Source organism: Akebia trifoliata, chromosome 8, assembly GCF_017979445.1.
Source record: "Akebia trifoliata isolate Shusen 1 chromosome 8, ASM1797944v1, whole genome shotgun sequence".
NCBI classification, from domain to species: domain Eukaryota; kingdom Viridiplantae; phylum Streptophyta; class Magnoliopsida; order Ranunculales; family Lardizabalaceae; genus Akebia; species Akebia trifoliata.
In genome coordinates, this window is record NC_141382.1 from 4,562,784 (window position 1) to 4,584,993 (window position 22,210).

The window sequence follows — 22,210 nt, forward strand, 5'->3', positions numbered from 1 at the left end:
TAATAATAGGAGTGTACATAAAGATACTGCAATCAAGGAATAAAATATTAGATAAAGCTTAAGAATTAAATTTTATCCCACAAATCCAACCAGCTTTGCCCACTAAGCATATGCAGTACAACATTGTTTGGATTATAATCTATCTTACTAAACTTTTCTATATTTTGCTTAAATGTTAATTTAGCTTGTTATGTTATGGTAATTGATATTTTTTCAAGAATTTTGGCAATATTCATCATTTATGAAAATTGAAAAAAAAAACGTTTTTATTTTTATTAATTTTTTTTTAAAGATTTACTATTGCCAAACCAACCTTTACTAACACTAACTCTGTGCAATTCTTTGGTGATTTACATAAGGATTGGTGTGGCAATAGTAGCTCCCATTTTTATACTTTCAATATTAGGTTAATGCTAAGGTCCTAAGAAAGTTACTTAAAACTACCAATTTTTACTTCAAATACCAAAATATGTCATTTGATAGCTTTTTATAATGAAAGGGCATTCTGGTCATTTTGTCAAAATCCAAAAATTGTAAATTGTTAAACAGACATTAGTTTCAGGCTTCTTCTTTGCACAACACAATACTTTTTTCACCTTCATTAATAGACAAGCTTATCCTAGTTCTAGCTTCTTAGTCTCTGGGCTTTTGTTTCTCCTAGACACAATTTCTTGAAATAGAACTTTGATGTTGTAACAAATGGACCATTTATATTTGGTGATTCAATTTGTGCCAGGTGTTAGGTTGAATTGATTAGAGTGTTTTATCATTTTCTAAAAACTTTGAATCCTATGGAAATAGACATCTTGCACCATCTGATATCACCATTAGAAGAAAAAAAAAAAAAAAACCCTATATACCACATGTCTTCTAAGATTGTGTTGATTAAGTGTGCATAGATCTAGTCACTTATGTTTTAATTTGATTTGGTCACTTCTACTAATGCTTAGAAGGGATTTGATAAATTTGGGAGGCCAACTCAAAATCAATTAGTAATGAGTGAAAAGACCCATGAACTTATAAGGAGAGACAAGGCAATGAGTGTCCGATATAAGACTAAACTCAACACACCCCCACACGTGTGGACTGGATTGGGCTAAAGTACGTGAAGATATGAACTGGATGATGTGGAGGAGAGAAAGGCCGACTCTGATACTATGATAAATTTGATGGTCCAACTCAAAACTAATTAGCAATAAATGGAAAGGCCCATGAACTTATAAGGAGAGAGACAAAACAACGAGTGTCTCATATGGGACTAAACTCAATAGGACTATCCCTATCTCCCATTATGCTTATAACTATTCTACTTACTCAACTCACACAAAACTACTCCAATTCATCTTTTGGTAGAATTAGTAGTTTTACGTAAGTCAATGCTACTTCTTGGTATTAATGAGAATTCAAACGGCCATTTTATTAATCTTCTTAAACCCCCTATAGGTAAGACCTAACACCCGATAAGGATAAATCACATTAATAGAATCGTCACGGCAAACTTTCTTTTGCTAATGGTATTCACATACATTCATTCTATTCTAAGGGATGTAACAATATCTTTTATTCATTATTGACTTATTTGATCAGTTATGATTCTGATGTTGAGTTTAATTTACATACCAACCAGAGCATACGAACCATGTTACATTGGATTATAATATGCAAATTGGTTTAGGACATAATCCAATATATAAAGCAAGAAGTTTTATTCAATTTGACTACTTATGGCCTTTGGCTTTGGAATCTTCAAACAAGTCAACCAATCATAGATCTTTAGATTGGTCAAAACCCAATCATATCGATCAAACATCATGGTTCAATGAATGGGTTGACTATATCTGGTCAAAACCCAAGTATTAATCACATAAAGAGCTTTAAGATTGGATTGAGATAATTTAGTCAAATTTGATCAACAGGTCAAAAACCAGTTTCTGAAATAATTGATTTTGCATAACTTTAACAAATAGAATATTATAAAATCAATTTTATATAAAGATTTCATAAAAATGGATTTTTATAATCTCATCTCAAACAATACCTGAAAAATCAATTCTTAAATATTAATGGATTCTCAAGAAGATGATTGTTAACAGCATGCCAAACATGACCCAAGATTTATCAATCATTGATTTATAATGCACGAGTCAACTTGATTTTAAAAAATCAAATCAAATCAAATCAGGTCAATAAGTTGGGTTATATCCGATTCAAATGGATTAAATGATTTGCTATAGCCAAATGGATCAGGTTTAAATTGGCTCCATTTAATAGGAATGGGCTTGACAATCTGAATGGACCTCGTCCACATTGAAGAAAAGTTTTGGCAAAACAACCTGACTGCTCGTATTTAGGCAAAAGGTCTTAATTAATACAACCTTGAAGTAAGCCTTAGGCCCAACAAATTTTTAACCCTTACAACCATGGTTTTAAAACTTGGTTTCACGTCTCGTCAAGGTCCGATACCTAGTCGTCTCAGACAAGTTTTCCAATACGTTTGAGACATCTCATTCAAAAAATCAAAAAATTAATCGATCAAAAAAGTGACTTTGTGAGTTGATCTAGTTCAGCTCTGATACCGAGTTAACTCGGGTGATACGTCTCGATCTCAGACGAGTTTTAAAACCATGCTTACAACACATTAACACACAGCAATGGTTGGGCTTTAAGCATCTCTATTACAATTTGTTATTGAAGCAACAAATTTACATCGTATGATGTGTCCATCTGTGCAAGCTTCGTGTAACCTTTTATAAACAACTAGGAAGCACAAACTCTTTTTCATCCTCAAGAATTTAAAAATGCGAGATTGGATCGCTACTTCACCCCGTTGCTAGGCCTAGGGGTGCAATTTGGTCCGATTCAAACCGAGAATCGAACCAAACCCGAGCTGGTTTGGTTCAGTTTGAAACAAGTTGTGATTTGATTCTGGGTTAACAAAATGAAGAATCGATTCATTCAATTCAATTCTCAGTTCAAGACTTGTATATAACCGAATCAAACCCTTATATATAATTAAATAAATATATATATATTTATTTATTTATTATGGATTGAAACATAAAAGATGGTGGAGATTGATTTTTTATTTTTAATTATGCTTAGTACTTAGGAATTAAGATATATATATATATATATATATATATTAATAAGTACTATATGAAATATTTCATATTTATTATTTATTAAAATACATGTTACTTTCAAACAAGTTTATAGGATATTAACAACTCATAGAACCGAACATAACTAAGTCACTTTAATTTGGTTTAGTTTGATTCGGTTTCATGCGAACCAGGAACCAATGGTCAGTGCGTGTAGGGGCTATAGGATTTATCGGATGATTTAGAGTTACACCTCCAAGTTTCGGTAAATATCAATGTTACCCCTGTGTTTTCAAATGGATGATACGCTCCTTGACTCCTGTCTACTCTTCTAGACTGATGAAAATGACCTAAATGTAATAAAAACTATGTCATATTCAAACTCTTTAACATCATTGTCAATTATTCTAATTTATTGAATCTGATCTTCAATCTGTCATTTTAAATCGTGCTTTACTCCCTTGAAGAACATCTTTGATTATTGAGTTGTGATGAATGCACACGGAGAAGCATACACAATTGACATGGCAAGGGCCTAGAATCATAGATCTTTTTCTTCGGGATACAGAAGGAAAAATATTTATGATTCTATTCCCTTGTCACATTAGCCACACACCGATCATGTATGATTTACCGCGTGTATTCATCATTATTCTATCTAAAATACCATCATCTTCTACTGAAAAAATTATATCTTATTCTTGAAAAGTAGATAAAATATTAAAATCAAAGAATTGAGTAAAAAACGATACCCAAGTGGTTGGTTGAAGAGCTTGAAAATCACTGAATTTGGAAAGAAAAATAAAAGGTTTTTTTTTCAAGTCGAAGACGAGGTCATTCAGATCATTTTAATAAGTCTATAGGAGAAGACCTAGTTCAAGAGGGTGTGTCATAAATTTTAAAATACAGAGGTTAACTCAAATATTCACCAAAAAGTAGAGGGGGTGTGTCTAAATAACCCATTGGTCCTTTGAGTTGGATTTAGCGGGAAAAGTTGGTATTAGAGAGAGGAGACAGTGAAAAGTTGGTACGAGAGAGACCATTTGTTGTTCGTCGATCGTGGTTCTATCAATTGGAAACCTTAAACCCTAGTTTTCTCAAGGTATGATTAAATATTTCATATTTTCTTGATTTTAATTGAAGAAATAAATCTTTGCTTGTTGTTCTTCAGGTTCAGATTCATCAAGATTCTAATTTTGTGAAACATAATTGTCAATTTTTTTATGTATGTCTTTGATTATGTTTTTTATTGGTTTTTAAGGTTCTTGTATTAGTGATTAGTTGAAAATTTCAGTGTTTTTTATTTGAAGATTGGAACTTTATCTCAGAAATTATCTAATTGGACTGATTCTTTGTTTCCTTGTTTTTAAAGAATCAGATTATTGTTATTATTATTATTAGAATTTGGGTTTTTCATTTCTATTTTAGAATTTCATGAATCCTTCCTTTTAAAGTTAAAATTTGCTTCTAATCTTCATATATATTAGGAATTTCAGGACATGAATTTGTCAATTTTATTATTTCAGAAGGAGAGTGGTGTTTAATGTGAAGTGTTTCAAACTTCAAAGAGGAAATGGAGGGTGAATTGGAGAAGCCTAAAGAGGGATCCTTACGTAAAATTTCGATTTTGCTTGAATTATCAGCTTCAGATGACCTAATCGAATTTAGACGGTTGGTTGAAGAAGAGGGTTTTGATATTGATGAGGTGAGCCTTTGGTATGGTAAATCGATAGGATCGAAAAAGATGGATTTTGATGAGAGGACACCAATCATGATAGCCGCCTTGTTTGGAAGCAAGAAAGTGTTTAAGTATATACTAGCTAGTGGCCAAGTTGATGTCAATATGGCCCGTGGTTCGGATAAGGTGACAGCTCTTCATTGTGCCACGGCTGGTGGATCCACGGCTTCTTTGGAGATCTTTAGGCTTTTGGTTGAAGCTTCAGCTGATGTTAATTCTTTATATGCTTATGGAAACCAACCCAGAGACATAATTCCCCCAGTTTTGAACTCTAGTTGCAATTCGATGAAGAAGAGACTCAAAACTCCCCATGTCTTGAAAGATTGTACCGAGAAGAAAGTGTATCCTATCGATCTATTGTTGCCCGACTTACAGAATGGGCCTTATGGGACAGATGAGTTTAGAATGTACATGTTCAAGGTGAAACCTTGTTCAAGGGCAGGCCCTCACAATTGGAAAGAGTGCCCTTTTATCCATCCAGGGGAGACTGCAAGGCGACGTGACCCACGGAAATACCAATATAGTTGTGCCCTATGTCCAGAGTTCCCAAAGGGGACATGTCGACATGGTGATGCATGTGAGTTTGCACACGGCGTGTTTGAGCGCTGCCTTCACCCCACACAGTATCGGACTCGGCTATGTAAGGATGAGATGAGATGCATCCGAAAGGTTTGCTTCTTTGCTCACACACCCGAAGATTTGCGTCGCCATTGTGCCTCCACAGGTTCAGTGGTGCCTTCGCCAAGGTCGTCTTCTACCAATTTTCTGACCCCAGACATATCGGCTATGAGCCCATTTGGGGAATATGGTCAGTTTGGTTGGTTGAAGCGTAGAAATCTTGGTGACGAATCTGGAACTCTTGAACCTTCTGTTCCGTCTCAGTTACAAGCGTTCTCTATGAAAATTGCTGCTTCCTGGGGCAGCTACCCCTCATACTCATCGTCTTCTCCAGTGACGACGTTGCCATCATATGAGCTAGACCCATATGGATCAACCGCAGAGTCGATCATGAATTCAAGATCTCTTGTTTTTGCCAAGCGGAGCCAGAGCTTCATTGATCATCGTCCAGCAAACTATCCTCCTGGGTTCACTGCCCCTATGTCTGGCTCCTTCATTGATAGTCCTCAAGCAAACTATCCTCCTGGATTCACTGCCCCTATGTCTTCTTCAAGTGTGACGCAATCAACCCTTTCTGATTGGGGTTCCTCCAATGGGGAATTGAATTGGAGCATTTGAGAAGAAGAGCTGAACAAGTTGAGGAAATCGTCATCATTTGGGTTCCGAAGCAGCAAGTAGCAAGCAATGGTGCAACTTCTGCAGCCTCAATGGCTCGTAACAATCATGAGTGAGATGGATCTTGGGTGCAATCTCTGGTGGAGTGTACACGGAGCTGGAGCAGATGGTGAGGGAAAAAGATTGGCATTTACACATATGCCTCTAACCTAACAATTCCATTGCCATTTTTTGAATTTTTTGAATTTTTTGAATTTTTTTTCTAAAATTTTTTGGGAAAGAAGAAATGATTCTCTACTCATACAGAAATAGAACTAGGTTTATTAAAGATCATAGAAGGTAGAAGAAGAAGAAAGATGTTTTTGTTGTTACATTTTGAATTTTTTGGGCTCTTTTATTGAAGTAGAGTGTAATAAGGAATGAAATTCAAATGAAAGTTGAATGGGTTTTACCAATCCAAAAAGGGATTTGAAGCCTAATTATGGAAATATATTCAAATCAACTTAAAATTAAATTAACCTAATCTTAATAAAATTGAGTGTAGTTATTTGGATTCCCTTTTTATTTGAATCAATTAGATTACAGTTGGGTCTAAAATGGAACTGAAACCAATAAAAACTGTAACCATTAGGTTCTATCCCATGAGTGGGTACCTGCTGATATCCAAAAACGGTTTATTTTGTATTTTCCTTTTATACCAAAGATAAAGTTGTTTTAAAGTGTTATTACATTTTAAAATTAAAACATATTACATGAAAATTTTCAATTTTTTATATAAACAATTTTTTTGAACTTGTAAAGAAAACGAATTTTAGTTTTTTTTTTTTTTTTTTTAAATTAACTCATATCTTTAGTGGAACACATTGAAATTAAGTTGATTTCAAGTGTCAACTAGCTTAATTGGTAAAGTCTTTGAGTAATAATACTAAAGACTTGGGTTCAAACCTCGTCAGTGTTGAGTTACTGAACTCATTAAAAATGAGTTTATCGATTAAAAAAAAGTTCAGTTGATATTTTTATAGATAATAGGTTGTTTTTATTTTAGAAACAAACCTTTTGCTCTTCTAACGTAAAAGGTGGCCGGCCATTCCTCAAGGCCCAAGAATTCGTTGAACATCTCAACAACAGGATTGCATACCCCCCATTTGATCCAAGTAAAGTTTGAAACTTTTTTTTTCTCATTCGATTTTTGAAAATCAGAACCAGAACCAACAAGAACTACAATTGAAAAAATATAATGGTTCCTGTTCTAAGTACCATAGGAACGAAACTAGAACAGACCCATTGACACCTCTAAATTCTGTCCGTAAAGAATCAATATAAAACTTATGAAGGTAACTTTAGATATACCTTTCATTCATCCACTTATTAAGATCAATCATGTTGTTGATGTCATTACGGGTACAACTAATGACAATTTTTTCACTTTCATAGCAACACTTCACCAGCAGCATAATCATTAGAAGAGGACAAGTAAGTCACCATTACGCCATTTTTTCGTAGCTAACATGCTTCATTGTAGTGAATTTGTTGCCTCTAATTTCTCGTACAGGTGATGTATTTGCGAGTGTGGAACAATTAAGTGGCGAAGTCACCATTATGATTTTTCCAAGAAATGATTCATGTTTTACTAGTATTGGTCTATGCTCTCTAAATTTTATTTTTGGGACTTAGTACATACGTACTCTTTACATATTCTACTATATAAAGGTACCTTGGGAACCATTGTCACCAATAGCTCAACCAACAACTCTATAAAATGGCTCAAAGCCCATTTTGAAGCGATGAAAACCTCTAGGTCCTCACAATTAAACCTTTAAGTTATAATACAGGTGATGTTTTATTCAATTAAGGGAGGAACGAAATGTTGAAACCTCACAAACATTGTTTAATGGCAATGGTAGAACGGCGTGAAATTCGAAATTTGTAATTTGCATTGGCACGTTACGAATTCATACACCTTTTTACAATATGATCATTCATTCCAGACTTTGAATCCTCAATTGTTTACAATTTATTCAAATTGTAGAAGGATGTACCTCTACTCGGATTGTACTCTATGCGACAAGGGTGCCTCCACTTAGTTATTTACCAAGATCACTAGAGGAGTACTAAAGAGCTTCAAGGAGGGGCCCTGATACTTGTGCTTTGGCCATGCATGCAAAAAAGAAAAGGTTTTAGTCATTCATATATACAACAAGGAGGGAGCGATTAAAGAACTTTGCATTGAAGACTCATTCACAAAGAAGTTTACAATGAAAACAATAATCAAAGATTTGAGATATGTCCTTATAGTAGAGTTTGCCCATGCTAAAGAGGAAAGACAATAAAATTAAAATTTTAAAATTATCTTTAAGACTCATATTGAGATTAAATCTCAACCCTTCTTTATGTGAAAGATAAAGGACATGGGATCCATCATTGTATTTTAATATATAGATTTTTAAATTGATGAGATGCCTCCCATGATGACTATCAACTTAACTTTGAAATTATTGAAAATGATCTTTGTCCAAGACCAGGTCGACTTGTTCATCCTCGAGACGAACTTATTGAATCTCAGGAACTACTCCTGTCAAATTCGACTGTCTTCTCTATGAGTGGAATCTCAACCCCAATGTCCCCTCCTTATCATAGTCACTATCATCATCATGTTTTTTATTATTGGAATCATCATCACCATCAACATTGTGATCATCATCACTATCATCATCATCATGGTTTTCGTTATTGTTATCATTATCACTATAATCATCATAATTATTAGCATAATCATCATCTCTCAATCAAAGATGATGAGAATGAAAAATCAAAGATTTTAACTTCATTTTTCATTAGTCTACAAGTGAAGACCAAGGTCATGTGGAATGTCATATGGTATCTCAAATATTCAACAAAACATGGAGAGGACATTTTGAAATCATAGCACTAGTATAAATGTAAAATACATATCTCGAGAATGTTTAATCCAACGGATCAGACTCTTAGGACCCACAATAGATATTGTGGATGGACCCCAAGAGATTTCATAACGTGAATATTATTGTTTGCATGGTGACTAGTCAAAAGTCAAAACACACACACGTGGACGGTGGTGATTGAATGGGTCCCACAGATGACAGATCATTGACTGGAGAACACGTGGAGAATTCGGTTTTTAATCAAATTACTCACATTGAGTTATAGAGTACTTTTTGTCTCTAAAGTAGTCGGCTTCTTGAAATTCTTGGACTTTTGGTGATTATTTGCGGGGTGGTTGGCAACACGTGGTCTAAGGGCACCCATTAAGATGCGTTTAACACACTTTGGAAATTGAATTTTCTATCAAATACAGCCTTAAAAGATTTATTTTATTTTATTTTTTTATACCAAAAATACCCCCAATTGCTTATTTCCAAGGTGCATTCTTGAGATACCCCCTGGTATTTTCGAACTGATGACATACTTCCTTGACCTCGATCTTCTCTTATAGAAAAATGAAAAATAACGTAGATACCCTCATCTTCCATCCATTGTTTGAGCTTAGAAAACCTTTGAATTTTACCATTCAAAATCCTTCAAAAATTCTAACTTGTTCATGAGAATTGAAAGAAAGTTGAATCTTAGGTGAATTTTTCAGATACCCGTATCTTTACAAATTGATGCAAAGCCTCCACTTGTCCTTTCCCAAACTAATAAATAAAACGACATAAATGTCGTTGTCTTTGATCTCAAATTTTAATTCTCTAAGACACGTCATTTTCAACTTATTGTTTGTTAGGTGGTGTAGATATTTTTATATTTATTGTTAACCTTATGTGACCCTTGTCCTTAATCTAAGTTTAGGATCGGTAAGGTAATATGCAAGGAACATAATATAGGCGAAGTTATCTTCAACCTCTAATATAAAAGAGTTGTGATTATCTAACTTCTTTTGTATGCTCCCTTCACAAAACCTTAGATCCTTTTACTTCGAGATACACAAGTAAAAAAAGATATAGTTCTATGAACTACCAGGTCAAGAAGTGTACAAAAAAAAGAGTCAGATTATCATCAGTCTATAAAAAATTATAGCTTCCTCTTTAACTTTCAAGATTCTATCTCTTTTAGAAGAAGATAGTATTTTGACAGATTTACCAAAACATGCGTTGAAAATTATGAAATTTCCATTATAACGAACTATTTGTTTTTAATTTTTTTTATTTATCATTTTCAAAATTAAAATATTTCACTTTTAAAAAAAAAAAAAAATCACTATTTTATATATAGGAATTTTTTTTAACAGTTTGCTAAACAAAAGTAATGAAAATATTCATTGCTTTATAAAGTAAGAATTTTTTTTCTCCATTCAAGTAAAATATTTTAATTCTTAAAACATTAATTTATTATTTTCAAAATTAAAATGAATAATGCCCTGAAATGAAAAATCAAGGGTTTTAACAAAAAGTTGAAGAGGTCAAATAGGTTTAAAAAAGTATCATCTTTAAGAGTTTAAAAATGAGAGAAACTTGTAAGCAATAAACTTAGAAAATGATCATTTCACGAATTCTCCTTTGAAAGAGTATGTAATCTCCAATTTAATTGCTTGAGAAAACCAAAATACTTGATTGAAATCTTAGAAAACTTGAGTGATTTGGCCTATTTGCTTATCCCATTTACATATAGTGAATGAACCCTTAAGCGTCTCTACAAACAAGTAGATGCATCTGTCGGCGTTACACGTGCCTTGGGACTAGTCCTTGGATAAGACCATGTTCTATGGACTGGGCAAAGCTCATATACGGGCTCGATCCACTGTCTATAGGGATATCCGGTTATAAAAATAAAAAATAATAATTACATCCATCCATGGTCAAAATGTGTATCCATTCATAAAAATCAAAAGGTGTGACCATTCATGCATGGCACAAATAGTTATGTTGATTTATATTTAAAAAATCTCAACTAGTCTCAATAATTTTAGAGGATTAAAGAGATATCTCGAGGAATTCAATCCATGGAATAAACCTAGAGTGGATTGGCCCAAATATTTCACTACATGAATATCATTAGTAACATGGTGAGTCAAAAAGCACCCAAGAAACATGATGAGTGGGCCCAGAGATTTCACAATGTGGTACTCTCATTGACTCAAGAGTTGTTTTTGTCTCTAAAAGTTGTCGAGCTCTTGAATTTAAGCCCAAGATTCGTTTTAAAGATAATAACATGAGTCATCCTAGAGTGATTGCGTAGGACACGACGTTCGATATTGAGCTGACATGAAGGTGTCCATAAAATTATAGATGTTTTTCCTAAAAATACAAGTGAAAAGTATATAGGGTTTGAGAGCGGATCATCTGTAGCTCTTGATCTACAGTGCATAGAACATTACATTAAAGGAAAATAACAACACAGCCCTCTTGGATTCATGGTTTAAATCATTTTTGAAAAAAAAAAAATTTATCAAAAAAAAAACTTTTTTTTTTTTTTTTGCCTTAATCAAGTGTTTGAAAATGGACGGTCAGTGTATCCCTATATTTAAAAGATTGGATGCAATCATCTTGATGACGTGGCACACCCTCAAACATTGATATGGGCTACAGCAGATTCATGCTACAGAGGATCTACTCCCCTAGGGTTCCATGCACACCTCCATGTCAGCTCAATGTCGAATAAAGTGTCATGCACAATCACTTTTAATCTCTTCCTAGTAACAAAATTCAGATTTAATAAATATTCAATGTTGGCTCCATTCAATAAATACAAGAAAGTTTCTTTAAAAAAATATTTTTAAAAATTGGTAAAATTTCTTAGAATATACAAATGATATTTATAGATTTCTTATCAAAATCCATCATCTTTAACCTTCCTACGAATCCTATCTTGTTCTTGAGATTTGAATTTGAAGAAAATAAAATTTTGAGAGTAGAAGGTAAAAATATTATCATATTCCATAATTAATGGATGATCAATTAATTTGTTCAGAAAATTTTACAAGCTTTTTAAAAACATTGAAGAATTTTGCAACCATGATTCTAAATCATTCTCCTCTATTCTTTATCGAATTCCAAGTCCTTTTGTTTTAATGAATATTTGACATTTTACCTTGGCCTCGGTCTTCTCTTATAGATTAATGAAAAATGACATACATGTCCTCAGTTTTATCCTCTAATCAAAAAATCATTATCTTTTCTTTTAAAAAGAAAAAAAAAATCAAGGGTTTCGGTTGCTTGGTCCCCTCATTGGGACTTAAATGTGAAAGGACTTGTAGATAATACTTCTTCGTTTTACTATATTTAAGTCAAGGACGGCACCTCTCTACTTCCAAATACAATAATTCGATGGTCTTTTGGTGAAATATGATTGTTGACTCTTAAGTTTGAGTGCTTTAAAGATACCTCCTCCTATTTTTGGTAAATATTTCAGATGCCCCTATATTTAGTTTCAAATTGATGGCTTACCCTCCTCTTAACCTTTTCTACCATAAATGATCTAAAAGAAAATGACATAAATGCCTTTGTATTAAACTTCTAGAAAAAAAAATCCTACTATTTTTTTCTCTCCAAAATAAACTTTTAATTCGCACACTAATAATTACTATTTTCAAAAATAAAATGGATGATGCACCAATTACACAATTTTCAATATATGAGATTCAACTATTTATCTAGATTTAATTATTTATTAAATATATTATATTTTAAAAAAATTATTTATTTATAAAATATGATGGATTAGAAAATGTTTACTCACAACATGATTTTCTATTTAATCATCAAAAACTATGAAAACTCAATTGGTTCTGACGAGTTTTATTAACTCATCCAATATTTCTTAAAATATCAAAAAAATCATATGAGGCCTATTACGTATCAATGTGAATGATGATTCACATAGTAAGTGTTGCTCGCTCGAAACGATAATACCAAGATGACTCGACAATGACAAGTCACCTCACATACTCATGTAGTCAATTTCAAAACATTTATAGGTTTGAACTATCAAAAATCTAGAGTCAACAATTCCAGCCACACTAGACAAGAAATAATATATATATGGTCGGTGGTCCTTACTCCATTAATCCAAACCCTCCCATTCCCAACAAATAATATACAGATCACAGTCCATCTTGGCGACAATAATTCTAATTTTCCCACGGTACCATCACTGTCTCTCACATTCGCAAAAACAAACCTACCCATCCTTGTTACTGCTGGCTATTGTTGGTGGTCATGATCGTGGTGGGGTTATGATCTTAAAAATCATCTGAGATCGAGATAATGAGTTATCTCGAAACCATTCACGATTGAATAGGATTTTCAATGTGAATTGTCCATCACGCCGACTTATTGAATGAGTCAATAAAACTTAATTAAGTCAATCAGTTTAGTTTTGTATTATATCGATAAAAATAATCATTCAATTATTTATTATCTACTAAGCAACAAAAAAAAAAAAAATTATTATCTATTTGCAATTATGATTGTGTGATTAAGCATCTTCTTGTCTAACCTTCAAAATTAAAGAAAGATAAGATTTTTTAAAGTAGAAAATGATGGGATTTTTTAGAAGAAAAAAATTAGTAAGGGTTTTTAATTGCATGGCTAAAAATGAGAAAATTTAGGTTATTTTATATTAGTATAAAGTGTAATGATTTTTTGATGCCCCCTTCTGACACACGCCCCCCTACACCCTCATCACAAAATCATAGATCATTTGCATCGAGATACACATAATCATAAATATTTTTCTTATATATCCCGAGGCAAATGATCTACAGTTCTGTGATGGAGGCGTAAAGGGATGTGTGTCAGAGAGGGGTATCATATTATCATGACTCTAGCATAAAAAACAAGAACAAGGTCAAAAGGGGGCATGTCATCAATTTGAATACAGTAGGGTATCTTAGATATTCAATGGAAAGTAATATAGTATTCAAATCACCCAAAATTGATTGAGAAACGTTTTCCTTACTTACTTAGTAAGATTCTTAGCCTTATTTCGAGTCGTTTCACTCAAATGGAATACCACATTGCAATCCAACCTCATAGCTCTCTAGATTTCATGGAAAAACTCAGATTGAAAAAAGAGCTTATCCAAAGTTTGGAAATTGGGTGGCTATTGAACTTCCACCAACTCCCAAATTTAAAATTAGAATTTAATGGTGAAAAATATTTTTTTTCAAAGTTCATAAAATTTTTTACTCTACAACCTGTGGGATCAAATCATGTTTCTGGATGCCACAACGTGAGATCAACGACCCTTAGAAAGGGTGGAATCCTTACCAACTTAGGAAGGCTAGTTGGACTCAAATTGAAAAGAGGGGCCAAACAAGGACAAAGGGGGAGCTGGGGGCAACACCCACTCCTCTTGTTCCTCTCATTGGGTACCGAGTTAACTCGGGAGAGTTAATTCGGCATCTGTGTGTATACCGAGTTCTAAAACCATAATCATGAGTTGGGGTTCTTATAACTTAAATTCTAAGGACCACAACACAATTCTCACTCCATTGTTCTCTTTTGATTACACATGAAGCTCTCTTCCTCCTCCACTCTTTGCTTAGATGGGAATTTAACTAATTCCCATAATTCAAACTCCACTAATGGGTGTCTCTCTGCTATCTTACGTCGTTTCGTCTGCAATGGTAGTTCCCCTACATATCCATCTACTACTTTTAACAAAGAAACCAATCTTTTGGAATCTCAACATCATGATCAGAACTCATCAAATATTGGAGAGAAGATTGATGATGAAGCACCATCAGCAACAAGTCCTGGGATAGTGGCAAGGCTTATGGGATTGGAAACAATGCCAGACTTAAAGTTGGTTCCTACAACAAGAAGTATTTCAAATTCAATTGGTCGAAGCAAGTCTGTTAACTCAATCAATAATTATTGGTCTGAATTTGATCCAACACAAGTGAGACAACAATGGGTTAGGACTTGTACGTCTTTTCGAGAAATGGGTAGTCGAGAATTCTCACTTTCTAGCTTTGAAAATGGAGATGAAGATCAAGAATTTGAAGCAAAAGTGAGGATGAAACAGGAGAAAACAGAGAGAAGAGAGAAAGTGATAGAAAAGAATAAGAATGAAGATCAAATGTGTAGAAAGATAATTTCTACCGAAACAAACAAGCGAGGGAAGATGATTACTAATGGGTCGTGTCGAAAAATTGGAGAAATTAAGGTTTTGGGTTCAGTTTCTCCACAAAAGAAGGATGTTTGTAGAAAAACCAATGTGGCCTTGAAGGCAAAATCTTCCTCAAAGCCTAGAAACCACAAGGAAGTTACTGATGTAGCGAAATTGGAGAAGAAGAAGAAAATGAGGCGATCTTCGCTTATGAAAGTTGAACCCAAATGTAGCTTCGAAAATTCAAGCTCGGTATCTGTTCTTGATCTGAGTGATTCTCTCATTGAAGCCAAAACTCTTTTTTCAGGTTTGTTTTCAGATTGTTAATCCTAATCATGGTTTTAAATCTCGTGGAGACGACTCATCCGAGTTGTCTCAGTATCGTTCACCAACAAGACCAGTTGACAAGTCGTGTCAAAGACATGTTTTGTTCTAATTCTAAAGCAATTTTTTAAATCGCATCCGAGTCGACAACTTAAATAAATCGGATATCTCATTTGAGACGACTCGGACTCGTTCATGGATGAGACGAGACGTCAAAACAAGTTTTAAAACCATGATCCTCATTCGTTAGGGGTATGTATTGTTGATCTAGGTGATTCTCTCATTGAAGCCCAAACTTTCTTATTGGGTTTTCTATTTTACCAAATTGGGTCGAAGAGTGAAATCGTAATTATGTATCAGTTGGTGTTTAATCCTAATTCGTTAGGGGTATTTATTCTTAATCTGCTTTATTCCCTTGTTCAAGCCCAAACTCATTTCTCATTTTGCTTTCAGATTTGAGTTAGAAACGGAAAAAATCGTACTTTTGCATTAGTAGGTTACTAATCCTATTTCGCTTAAGGGTATTCTTCTTAATCTAGGTGATTCTCACATTGAAGTCAAAACTCATTTTTCAAGTTTGCTTTCAATTGAGGTAAAACTATACTTTTACGTTAGGTTACTAAGTGTGTATTTGGTAACTCTTCTAAAGTCTAAATGGAGGTAGTCTATCTTTAAAATTCAAGCTTCAGAAGCTTTATTTCCATTTGTTTCTTTCAGACTTTAGAACTGAAGTTCAGAAATTTTGAGCCAGCGATGGGAGAATTGTTGGATGAAACTTCTAAAGTCTGATTTCTAGCTTCAAGACTTCAGACTTGAGAAGTGTTACCAAACATATTAGTTATGTATATTTATTCCTTGGAAAATCATAAAGTGACTTCCTACAACATTGAGCTGACATGGAGTTGTGCTCAGAATCATAAGCATTCATGGTTCTAAGCACACCTCCATGTTAGCTCAGTGTCGAATGCAATGTCATGCGCAGTCACTCTAACATTGTTCTTATTCTTAATCCTGGTGATTCCCTCATTGAAGCCGAAACTCATTACCTCAAGTTTGTTGTCAAATTGAGGTAAAATCATACTTTTGCAATAATAGGTCATTAATCCTAATTAATGTATTTATTCTTAATCTTGGTGATTCTCTTGTTGAAGCTGAAATTTGTTTTCAAATTGATTCAAAGGGTAAAATTGTACTTTTTTATTGGTAGGTCGATAATCTTAATTCATTAGGAGTATCTATTGCTGTAGTGACCTCAAAATTGTACCCTATATCGCACATCCTATCGTGAAAGTGTGTAGGAAAAACATTTTATTTTATTTCCAACCTCTTGATCATGTGAAACTAGTATGGATCCAAGGACATATTTCAATCTTTAGAAAACCAAGTAAATCTCTTTATCATGTTTGCATCTTCGATCTCGTTTATTTCTTTTCTTCAATTATTACTTGGTTACTTTTGCGATTATTGTGAAATTTCAGAATTGTGTTCTAATTTCATTATTTCTTGAAAATGTTTTAGCAAAAGAAGATTCAATAACGAGGCGTAATTCAAATTCAAGAAGGAAATTATCACCAAATCTCGTGAAATCCGACTACCCATCTCCAAATTTTATCCGTGTTTCAATCTCTGCGAAGCAAAAGCCAAGATCAAGCAATGGGAAATGCATCAAATCAACTAAAAGGGATTGCTACACACGACGAGACTGCATGAAAATTTGGACAGATGTCTGCAAGTTGACACAAGAAGACATGAAAAAATCAAATTGGATGACAAGAGAAAGGTGGAAGTTAGAAGATTTGGAAGGGATTTTGATTGAATTTGGGCTACAAATTTTTGATCAACTTGTACACGAGGTGGTAAATGAACTTGCTGAATTTCAAATGGAGAATTTTGCATTTGTAGAGGGTTGACATAGCTCTAAAAATTGCATCTTAATTCAGACACGACTGTATTTTGTAAGATGTTTTTATTTAGACATACTGCCCCACTAGAGTTACTTATCTATTAATAAATATAATTGGAATCCCAAGGGGGTGCTCAATGGCAATTTCGAATCCAATAAGTGGTGAGAGTCCTTAGGTCGTGTTCGATAATATCCAATATGAGCAATATTTCCTTGAGGCCACCCGTGAGGGCGTTCCCTCTCTTACTTGGTGTGTGTGTGATGTGCGGACATTGCACGTGCCCGGGGGAGGGTCCCATATGCCTTGGTTCTAGCCCTGGCTCATCCTGTCCACCCAGTCGGACGTAAATCTGGACACCCCATTATAAAATAAATAGATAAATGTACTTGGGGTTACTTCCATTACCAAAGTTTTTGTTTGGAGTCGAGCTTTGGGGGAGGGGGGCATAACCATAGATGTTTTTCACTCGTATCTCAAGGAATTGCATATATGGTCATCAAATCAATGCAGAGTGAACCACAGTGAAAAAGAAAAACCCTCTAGGATTTTCTTTTTGTTTTTATCTCATATAAGACCTCAAAGCTGCTTTCGAACCACCAAATTCCAGTACCACAAATGATATATTGGACAATGGCAATAATATATCACCGAAAGCCTAGGCAGTTATTTTTTATTTTATGTTTATTTAAATTCTTTTTCGACTTCACCATACCATTTCCATTAACAGTTGAAATATAATTACTTACAAAAAGCATAAACCTTAAATCTCAACAAAGAAATAATTCAACCTTGAGAATCCAAATTAATGTCAAGAATACGTTAAAGCTAAAATATCTTATCCATAGGATTTCATCATAAACTCAATTGGTAGCTACTGTGGTTTTTGTGTACACAATTGACGTGGCAAGTGCACATAACCATAGATCTTTTTCCTTCCTTGTGTATCCCGAAGAAAAAGATCTATGGTTCTCTCATCTCTGTACTTGCCACGAAAACCATGTACAGACTGAGTACGTTTTTTTGTCACAAAGGTACAAGTTTGCATAGTAGAGATTTAAATCACTCTTGATGGGGCAAGATAAATCCAATAGGAATTTGAATGGATCATGCTTCATGAATATAAATAACAAATATCATTCATATATCATATTTTTCCAAGATATTAATCTAATTTACAATCTTTAGATTCAAAAGTACAGAATAAACATACAAAGAAACACATTAAACTTAATATAACTTGCTTGATCAACCTGTAGTACCTTTTTTTTTTTTTAAGTAAGACACCTACAGCAGACGTGAGAGAATAATTCCATCGGAGGCTTCCTCTGAAGAATATAAAGATAAAATAATCCACCAATCCCAGGGATCCATAGGATTAATTCTGAATTCAAGCATTGCGAAGATAACAACTTCATATCAAATGTTCCACCATTTTCGAGCTTCCATAGTCTTGACAAGCTCACTTGCCATTGAAGAGAAGTTTTCAGCCCCACTTTGTAGCTCCTCAGTACGCCTGCTGATCCTCTGGTAAAGAACAAGAAAACTAGTCAGTGTTAGGAGCAACTACTACTTCAATGAAATTTATGAAAAAATTATTCATTGAATTTCTTTAGAATTTCTGAAAATATAATTATTCTACGGAACATAGTCACAAAGTCGGAGTATGGGTTTAAAACGGTAAGGGAAAACTTTGGAAAAAATGATAAAATATATAATTTTTTACGGGGTTAGAAGCTTCAGAATGGGCTTAGTTTTTGTGAAGATGATCTTCTCACCATAGAGATCATCCTCACAGATAATCAGCCCATTCCGAAACTTCTAACCCATATAGGACGAAACATGTTGGCAAAATGTTCGGGCTCCCGTTTTATCTTATTAAGTGCATGATTTTCTCAGGTACTTCAAAGCTTCTCATGAGAAACTCAAGAAACCCATCAATATTCTGTTTAAGAGCCATGTGTTGGCTGAAAACCTTCTATCTATAATGAAAAATTCTCCCTACAACAATCAAAAGAAGAATAACTTACCTCAAGTTTTTCCTGTCTTTCCATAAGCTTGTCTCTTGCCTTGGAGGCTGCTGTTGAGGCATCCTGGAATCAATTGCCAGGTCAGACAGAAAAATCCATAAAAATAAGGTGGTTAAAAGGAGCTCGTTAAGTATAACAACCTCAGATTTTCTATATTTAGCCCTGATTTCTTCAGCCGTTCTTAGTCTCGGCTTTGTATCAGCAGTCGCACCTTGGAACAATTTTTCTCTCTCTGTTTCCTTATCTGTGGTGCAAAAGCAAGAAAACTGTCATTCAAGGGGTCGAAAAGCATTTATAAAGTGAATAGAAATGTCTGCCGCACCTCTCCTATCATTTTTTACTTCATGAGATGTAGATGTAACATGTACGGGCTCATCAATTTCAATGTCATCTATAGCAAAACAAAAATACCTGTGAGGCATGGAAGGAGAGAGAAAAGCACTGAGTGTGTGTGTGTGTGTGCATGTGCACAAGTGAGAGAAAGAGAGAGCATGAGAGAACCTATGCTAAGCTCCACGATTTCCTGATCGTCATCAATGGTTTCAGAGGATTCTAAAAATGGATCCTTCAAAAATATGCTCTCTAAATGCTGAGTAAAATTAGATTTAGGAAGACTTTCTATAGGATCGACAGTATGCCCCACATTCTCCCCTTTAAAGCCCTTAATGATACCACCAAGAAACCCAGGAACAGTACCCTATCGCAGCAAGAGTTAGCCATAGATGTAAAACCTTAAATTTTTTCATAAAATACAAAACATTGTATTAAAAAACCTGAAATCATTTAAAAGAAACCTGATTTTTCTTCTGAGCTGAACAGAAATTTATGGCGGCAGCATCAGCCGCAGCTGCAAGAACTTTATCATGAAGGCAAGGCAAAGACTCCGGAATCCTGAAGGAATCCACATGGTTCATTTAGATTTAGTTTTACGTTTGAGTTAGTAAACAAGTCACAATATGAGGGCTAAACATAGAAGAACGATACCTGAAGTCATTTTCACATGCCAATAGAGAGATGAAAGCCAATTCACAACCATTTGCCTATAAAGTTCCTCGAGATCAGAAAATAATTTAAATATCAACACTAGAAACCCCATATTGAATCTATCAACAAAATAAATAATCCTACAAATTTTATCAACCCACAGATGCTTTTGTGCAGATATAAAGTGGGCACAGTGAATTTTATTTTGGTAAGTGGTATGGTCTATAATTTGGATAAGCTTGCCAAACCATGATATAACAATTATCAAGGGAAATAAGAAATTTGAGTATAATAATAAGCAAGACACCAGAAAACACGTTGCACTTCGGAAAAATTTAGGCAATGAAAATGAAACTGAAAACCCCGAACCGATAAAACTTTTTTCTGAACGTGACAAATGCTATTGCAGAAAGAATTTTTCTCTATGTTCAGGCACATTGTGAAAAAAAAAAACAGCAAAGAGAACTGAAAATTGCATAAACCACAACGATTTACGTGGTTTGGCAGCATGCCTACATCCAAGGATCAAATAAAAAATCCAATCACTATTTTTTTTCAAGTTAACAGCCCTAGAGATCTCTAGCAAAAACAAGAGAGTAGAGAAAACGTGTCTCTCTCCCCAAAAAAATAGAAAACCTTTGAAAAAGTATTACATAATTGCCCTTTGTGAAACCCTAAAAAAATTTGGTCCAGCGGGACCCCCGGCAGGGGTCACTGCCCCCGCATCCCCACAGCTGAGAGTACCCCCAACAGAATACAAAACATTTACACTACAGCCTTAACTTTATCTGCAGATTATGAGTTTTTAAAACTTCCAAGGAAAATTAAAAAGACATTCAATTTCATGAACTGGATAAAAGAAGATGGGAAAGGACCAAAGATGGGCCTATAATTTAATCTGGATAAATGTCGGAAAACAGTTAGCATAAAAATAAATACTCAAATAACTGTTCCAAGTTTGAAAGTAAGAAAAATATCCACCAGTGCAATCTGCCCATTATCAGAAGAACCTATTGTTTTGTCCATGTTCGCTTTGTAGCTCCACTTCAGAATTGACATTAAAGAGCATTCTCCCACAACTTCCAAATCTGGCAATGACCTACCCAAAAACAGATATAACCAAATAACCAGGCATTCAAGAAGAAGAAAAAAAGTACCATAGCTGAAAGTATTTTCACAGCAAAGAAAACTCAAATTTACTACAGGAGTTAAAATTGCATCTTCTGTACATGAAGTAGTTACTATTGTTTGATCATTATATCATGTCAAATGTTGCCACTACAAGCAAACAAAGAATAACTCTAAACTTGGAAATTTACCTTACTTCAATTACTCCAGTCTGATAGAGTAAAACTAATCCACATGTTTTCGTATCTTTCAAATTGAAAGTTGTAGTCCAACAACAAGGTTTCACAAGATTCACTTTACGAATGGAGTTATTGTCCCCCTAAAAGAGAAACAAATCGCCTAACTTACAAAAGGAAATACTATCAACAAAAATAAAACCCAAAAAAGTTGGATAAAGCACCTGCAGCACAGATTGTAAAGAGAATAAGTGCAATGCATCCTCACAACAAAGTAAAACAAGTGATTCCGATGATCTCTCCCCAGAAGTTGTGGCCTCACAAGAGGTGTTAAGTTCAACTTCTTGTGGTATCACTCCACTGAGAGTATTGTGAGTCAGCTGTTCTGGGTGCTTCTCAACCGACACTTCAGAGACTGAAATGCTGCCCTCTGGAGTACAAAAGTTTAGAAAAGGTGCGAGTCATAGTGCACATAAACAAACTAATATTTCATTACTTTGTAGAAAGG

At 34.2% G+C, this 22,210-nt stretch overlaps 2 protein-coding genes and 1 pseudogene across 3 annotated transcripts in view; 2 read left to right on the forward strand and 1 right to left on the reverse strand.

Annotated features, from left to right (window-relative positions):
- The first annotated feature begins 4,117 nt into the window (after positions 1-4,117).
- LOC147395604 (zinc finger CCCH domain-containing protein 66 pseudogene) lies at positions 4,118-6,484 on the forward strand (annotated as a pseudogene). The gene is made up of 2 exons (XR_015180720.1): positions 4,118-4,203; positions 4,628-6,484. The product of XR_015180720.1 is annotated as a zinc finger CCCH domain-containing protein 66 pseudogene (transcript).
- A 7,887-nt stretch (positions 6,485-14,371) lies between these two features.
- LOC147395605 (uncharacterized) lies at positions 14,372-17,554 on the forward strand. The gene is made up of 2 exons (XM_086450827.1): positions 14,372-15,466; positions 17,002-17,554. The coding sequence occupies exons 1-2, from the start codon at positions 14,560-14,562 to the stop codon at positions 17,391-17,393; spliced, it is 1,299 nt and encodes a 432-aa protein (XP_086306953.1). The 5' UTR covers positions 14,372-14,559; the 3' UTR covers positions 17,394-17,554.
- Positions 17,555-18,501: 947 nt separating this feature from the next.
- Positions 18,502-22,210, reverse strand: part of LOC147395606 (exocytosis protein SRO77-like) — a 32,521-nt gene continuing 28,812 nt past the window's right edge. The window contains exons 15-24 of the mRNA XM_086450825.1: positions 21,927-22,132; positions 21,718-21,845; positions 21,380-21,497; positions 20,399-20,454; positions 20,209-20,305; positions 19,916-20,111; positions 19,737-19,805; positions 19,555-19,658; positions 19,415-19,477; positions 18,502-18,911 (exon numbers count right to left, since the gene is read on the reverse strand). Of these exons, the coding sequence (XP_086306951.1) occupies positions 18,804-18,911; positions 19,415-19,477; positions 19,555-19,658; positions 19,737-19,805; positions 19,916-20,111; positions 20,209-20,305; positions 20,399-20,454; positions 21,380-21,497; positions 21,718-21,845; positions 21,927-22,132 (1,145 nt within the window). The 3' untranslated portion in view covers positions 18,502-18,803. The remainder of the gene's footprint in view (positions 18,912-19,414; positions 19,478-19,554; positions 19,659-19,736; positions 19,806-19,915; positions 20,112-20,208; positions 20,306-20,398; positions 20,455-21,379; positions 21,498-21,717; positions 21,846-21,926; positions 22,133-22,210) is intronic.

Coding starts and splice junctions, on each gene's coding strand:
- LOC147395605 (XM_086450827.1), top strand. CDS start 14,560: ATGAAGCTCTCTTCCTCCTCCACTCTTTGCTTAGATGGGAATTTAACT. Junction 15,467..17,001: donor AGCCAAAACTCTTTTTTCAG/GTTTGTTTTCAG, acceptor AAAATGTTTTAG/CAAAAGAAGATTCAATAACG.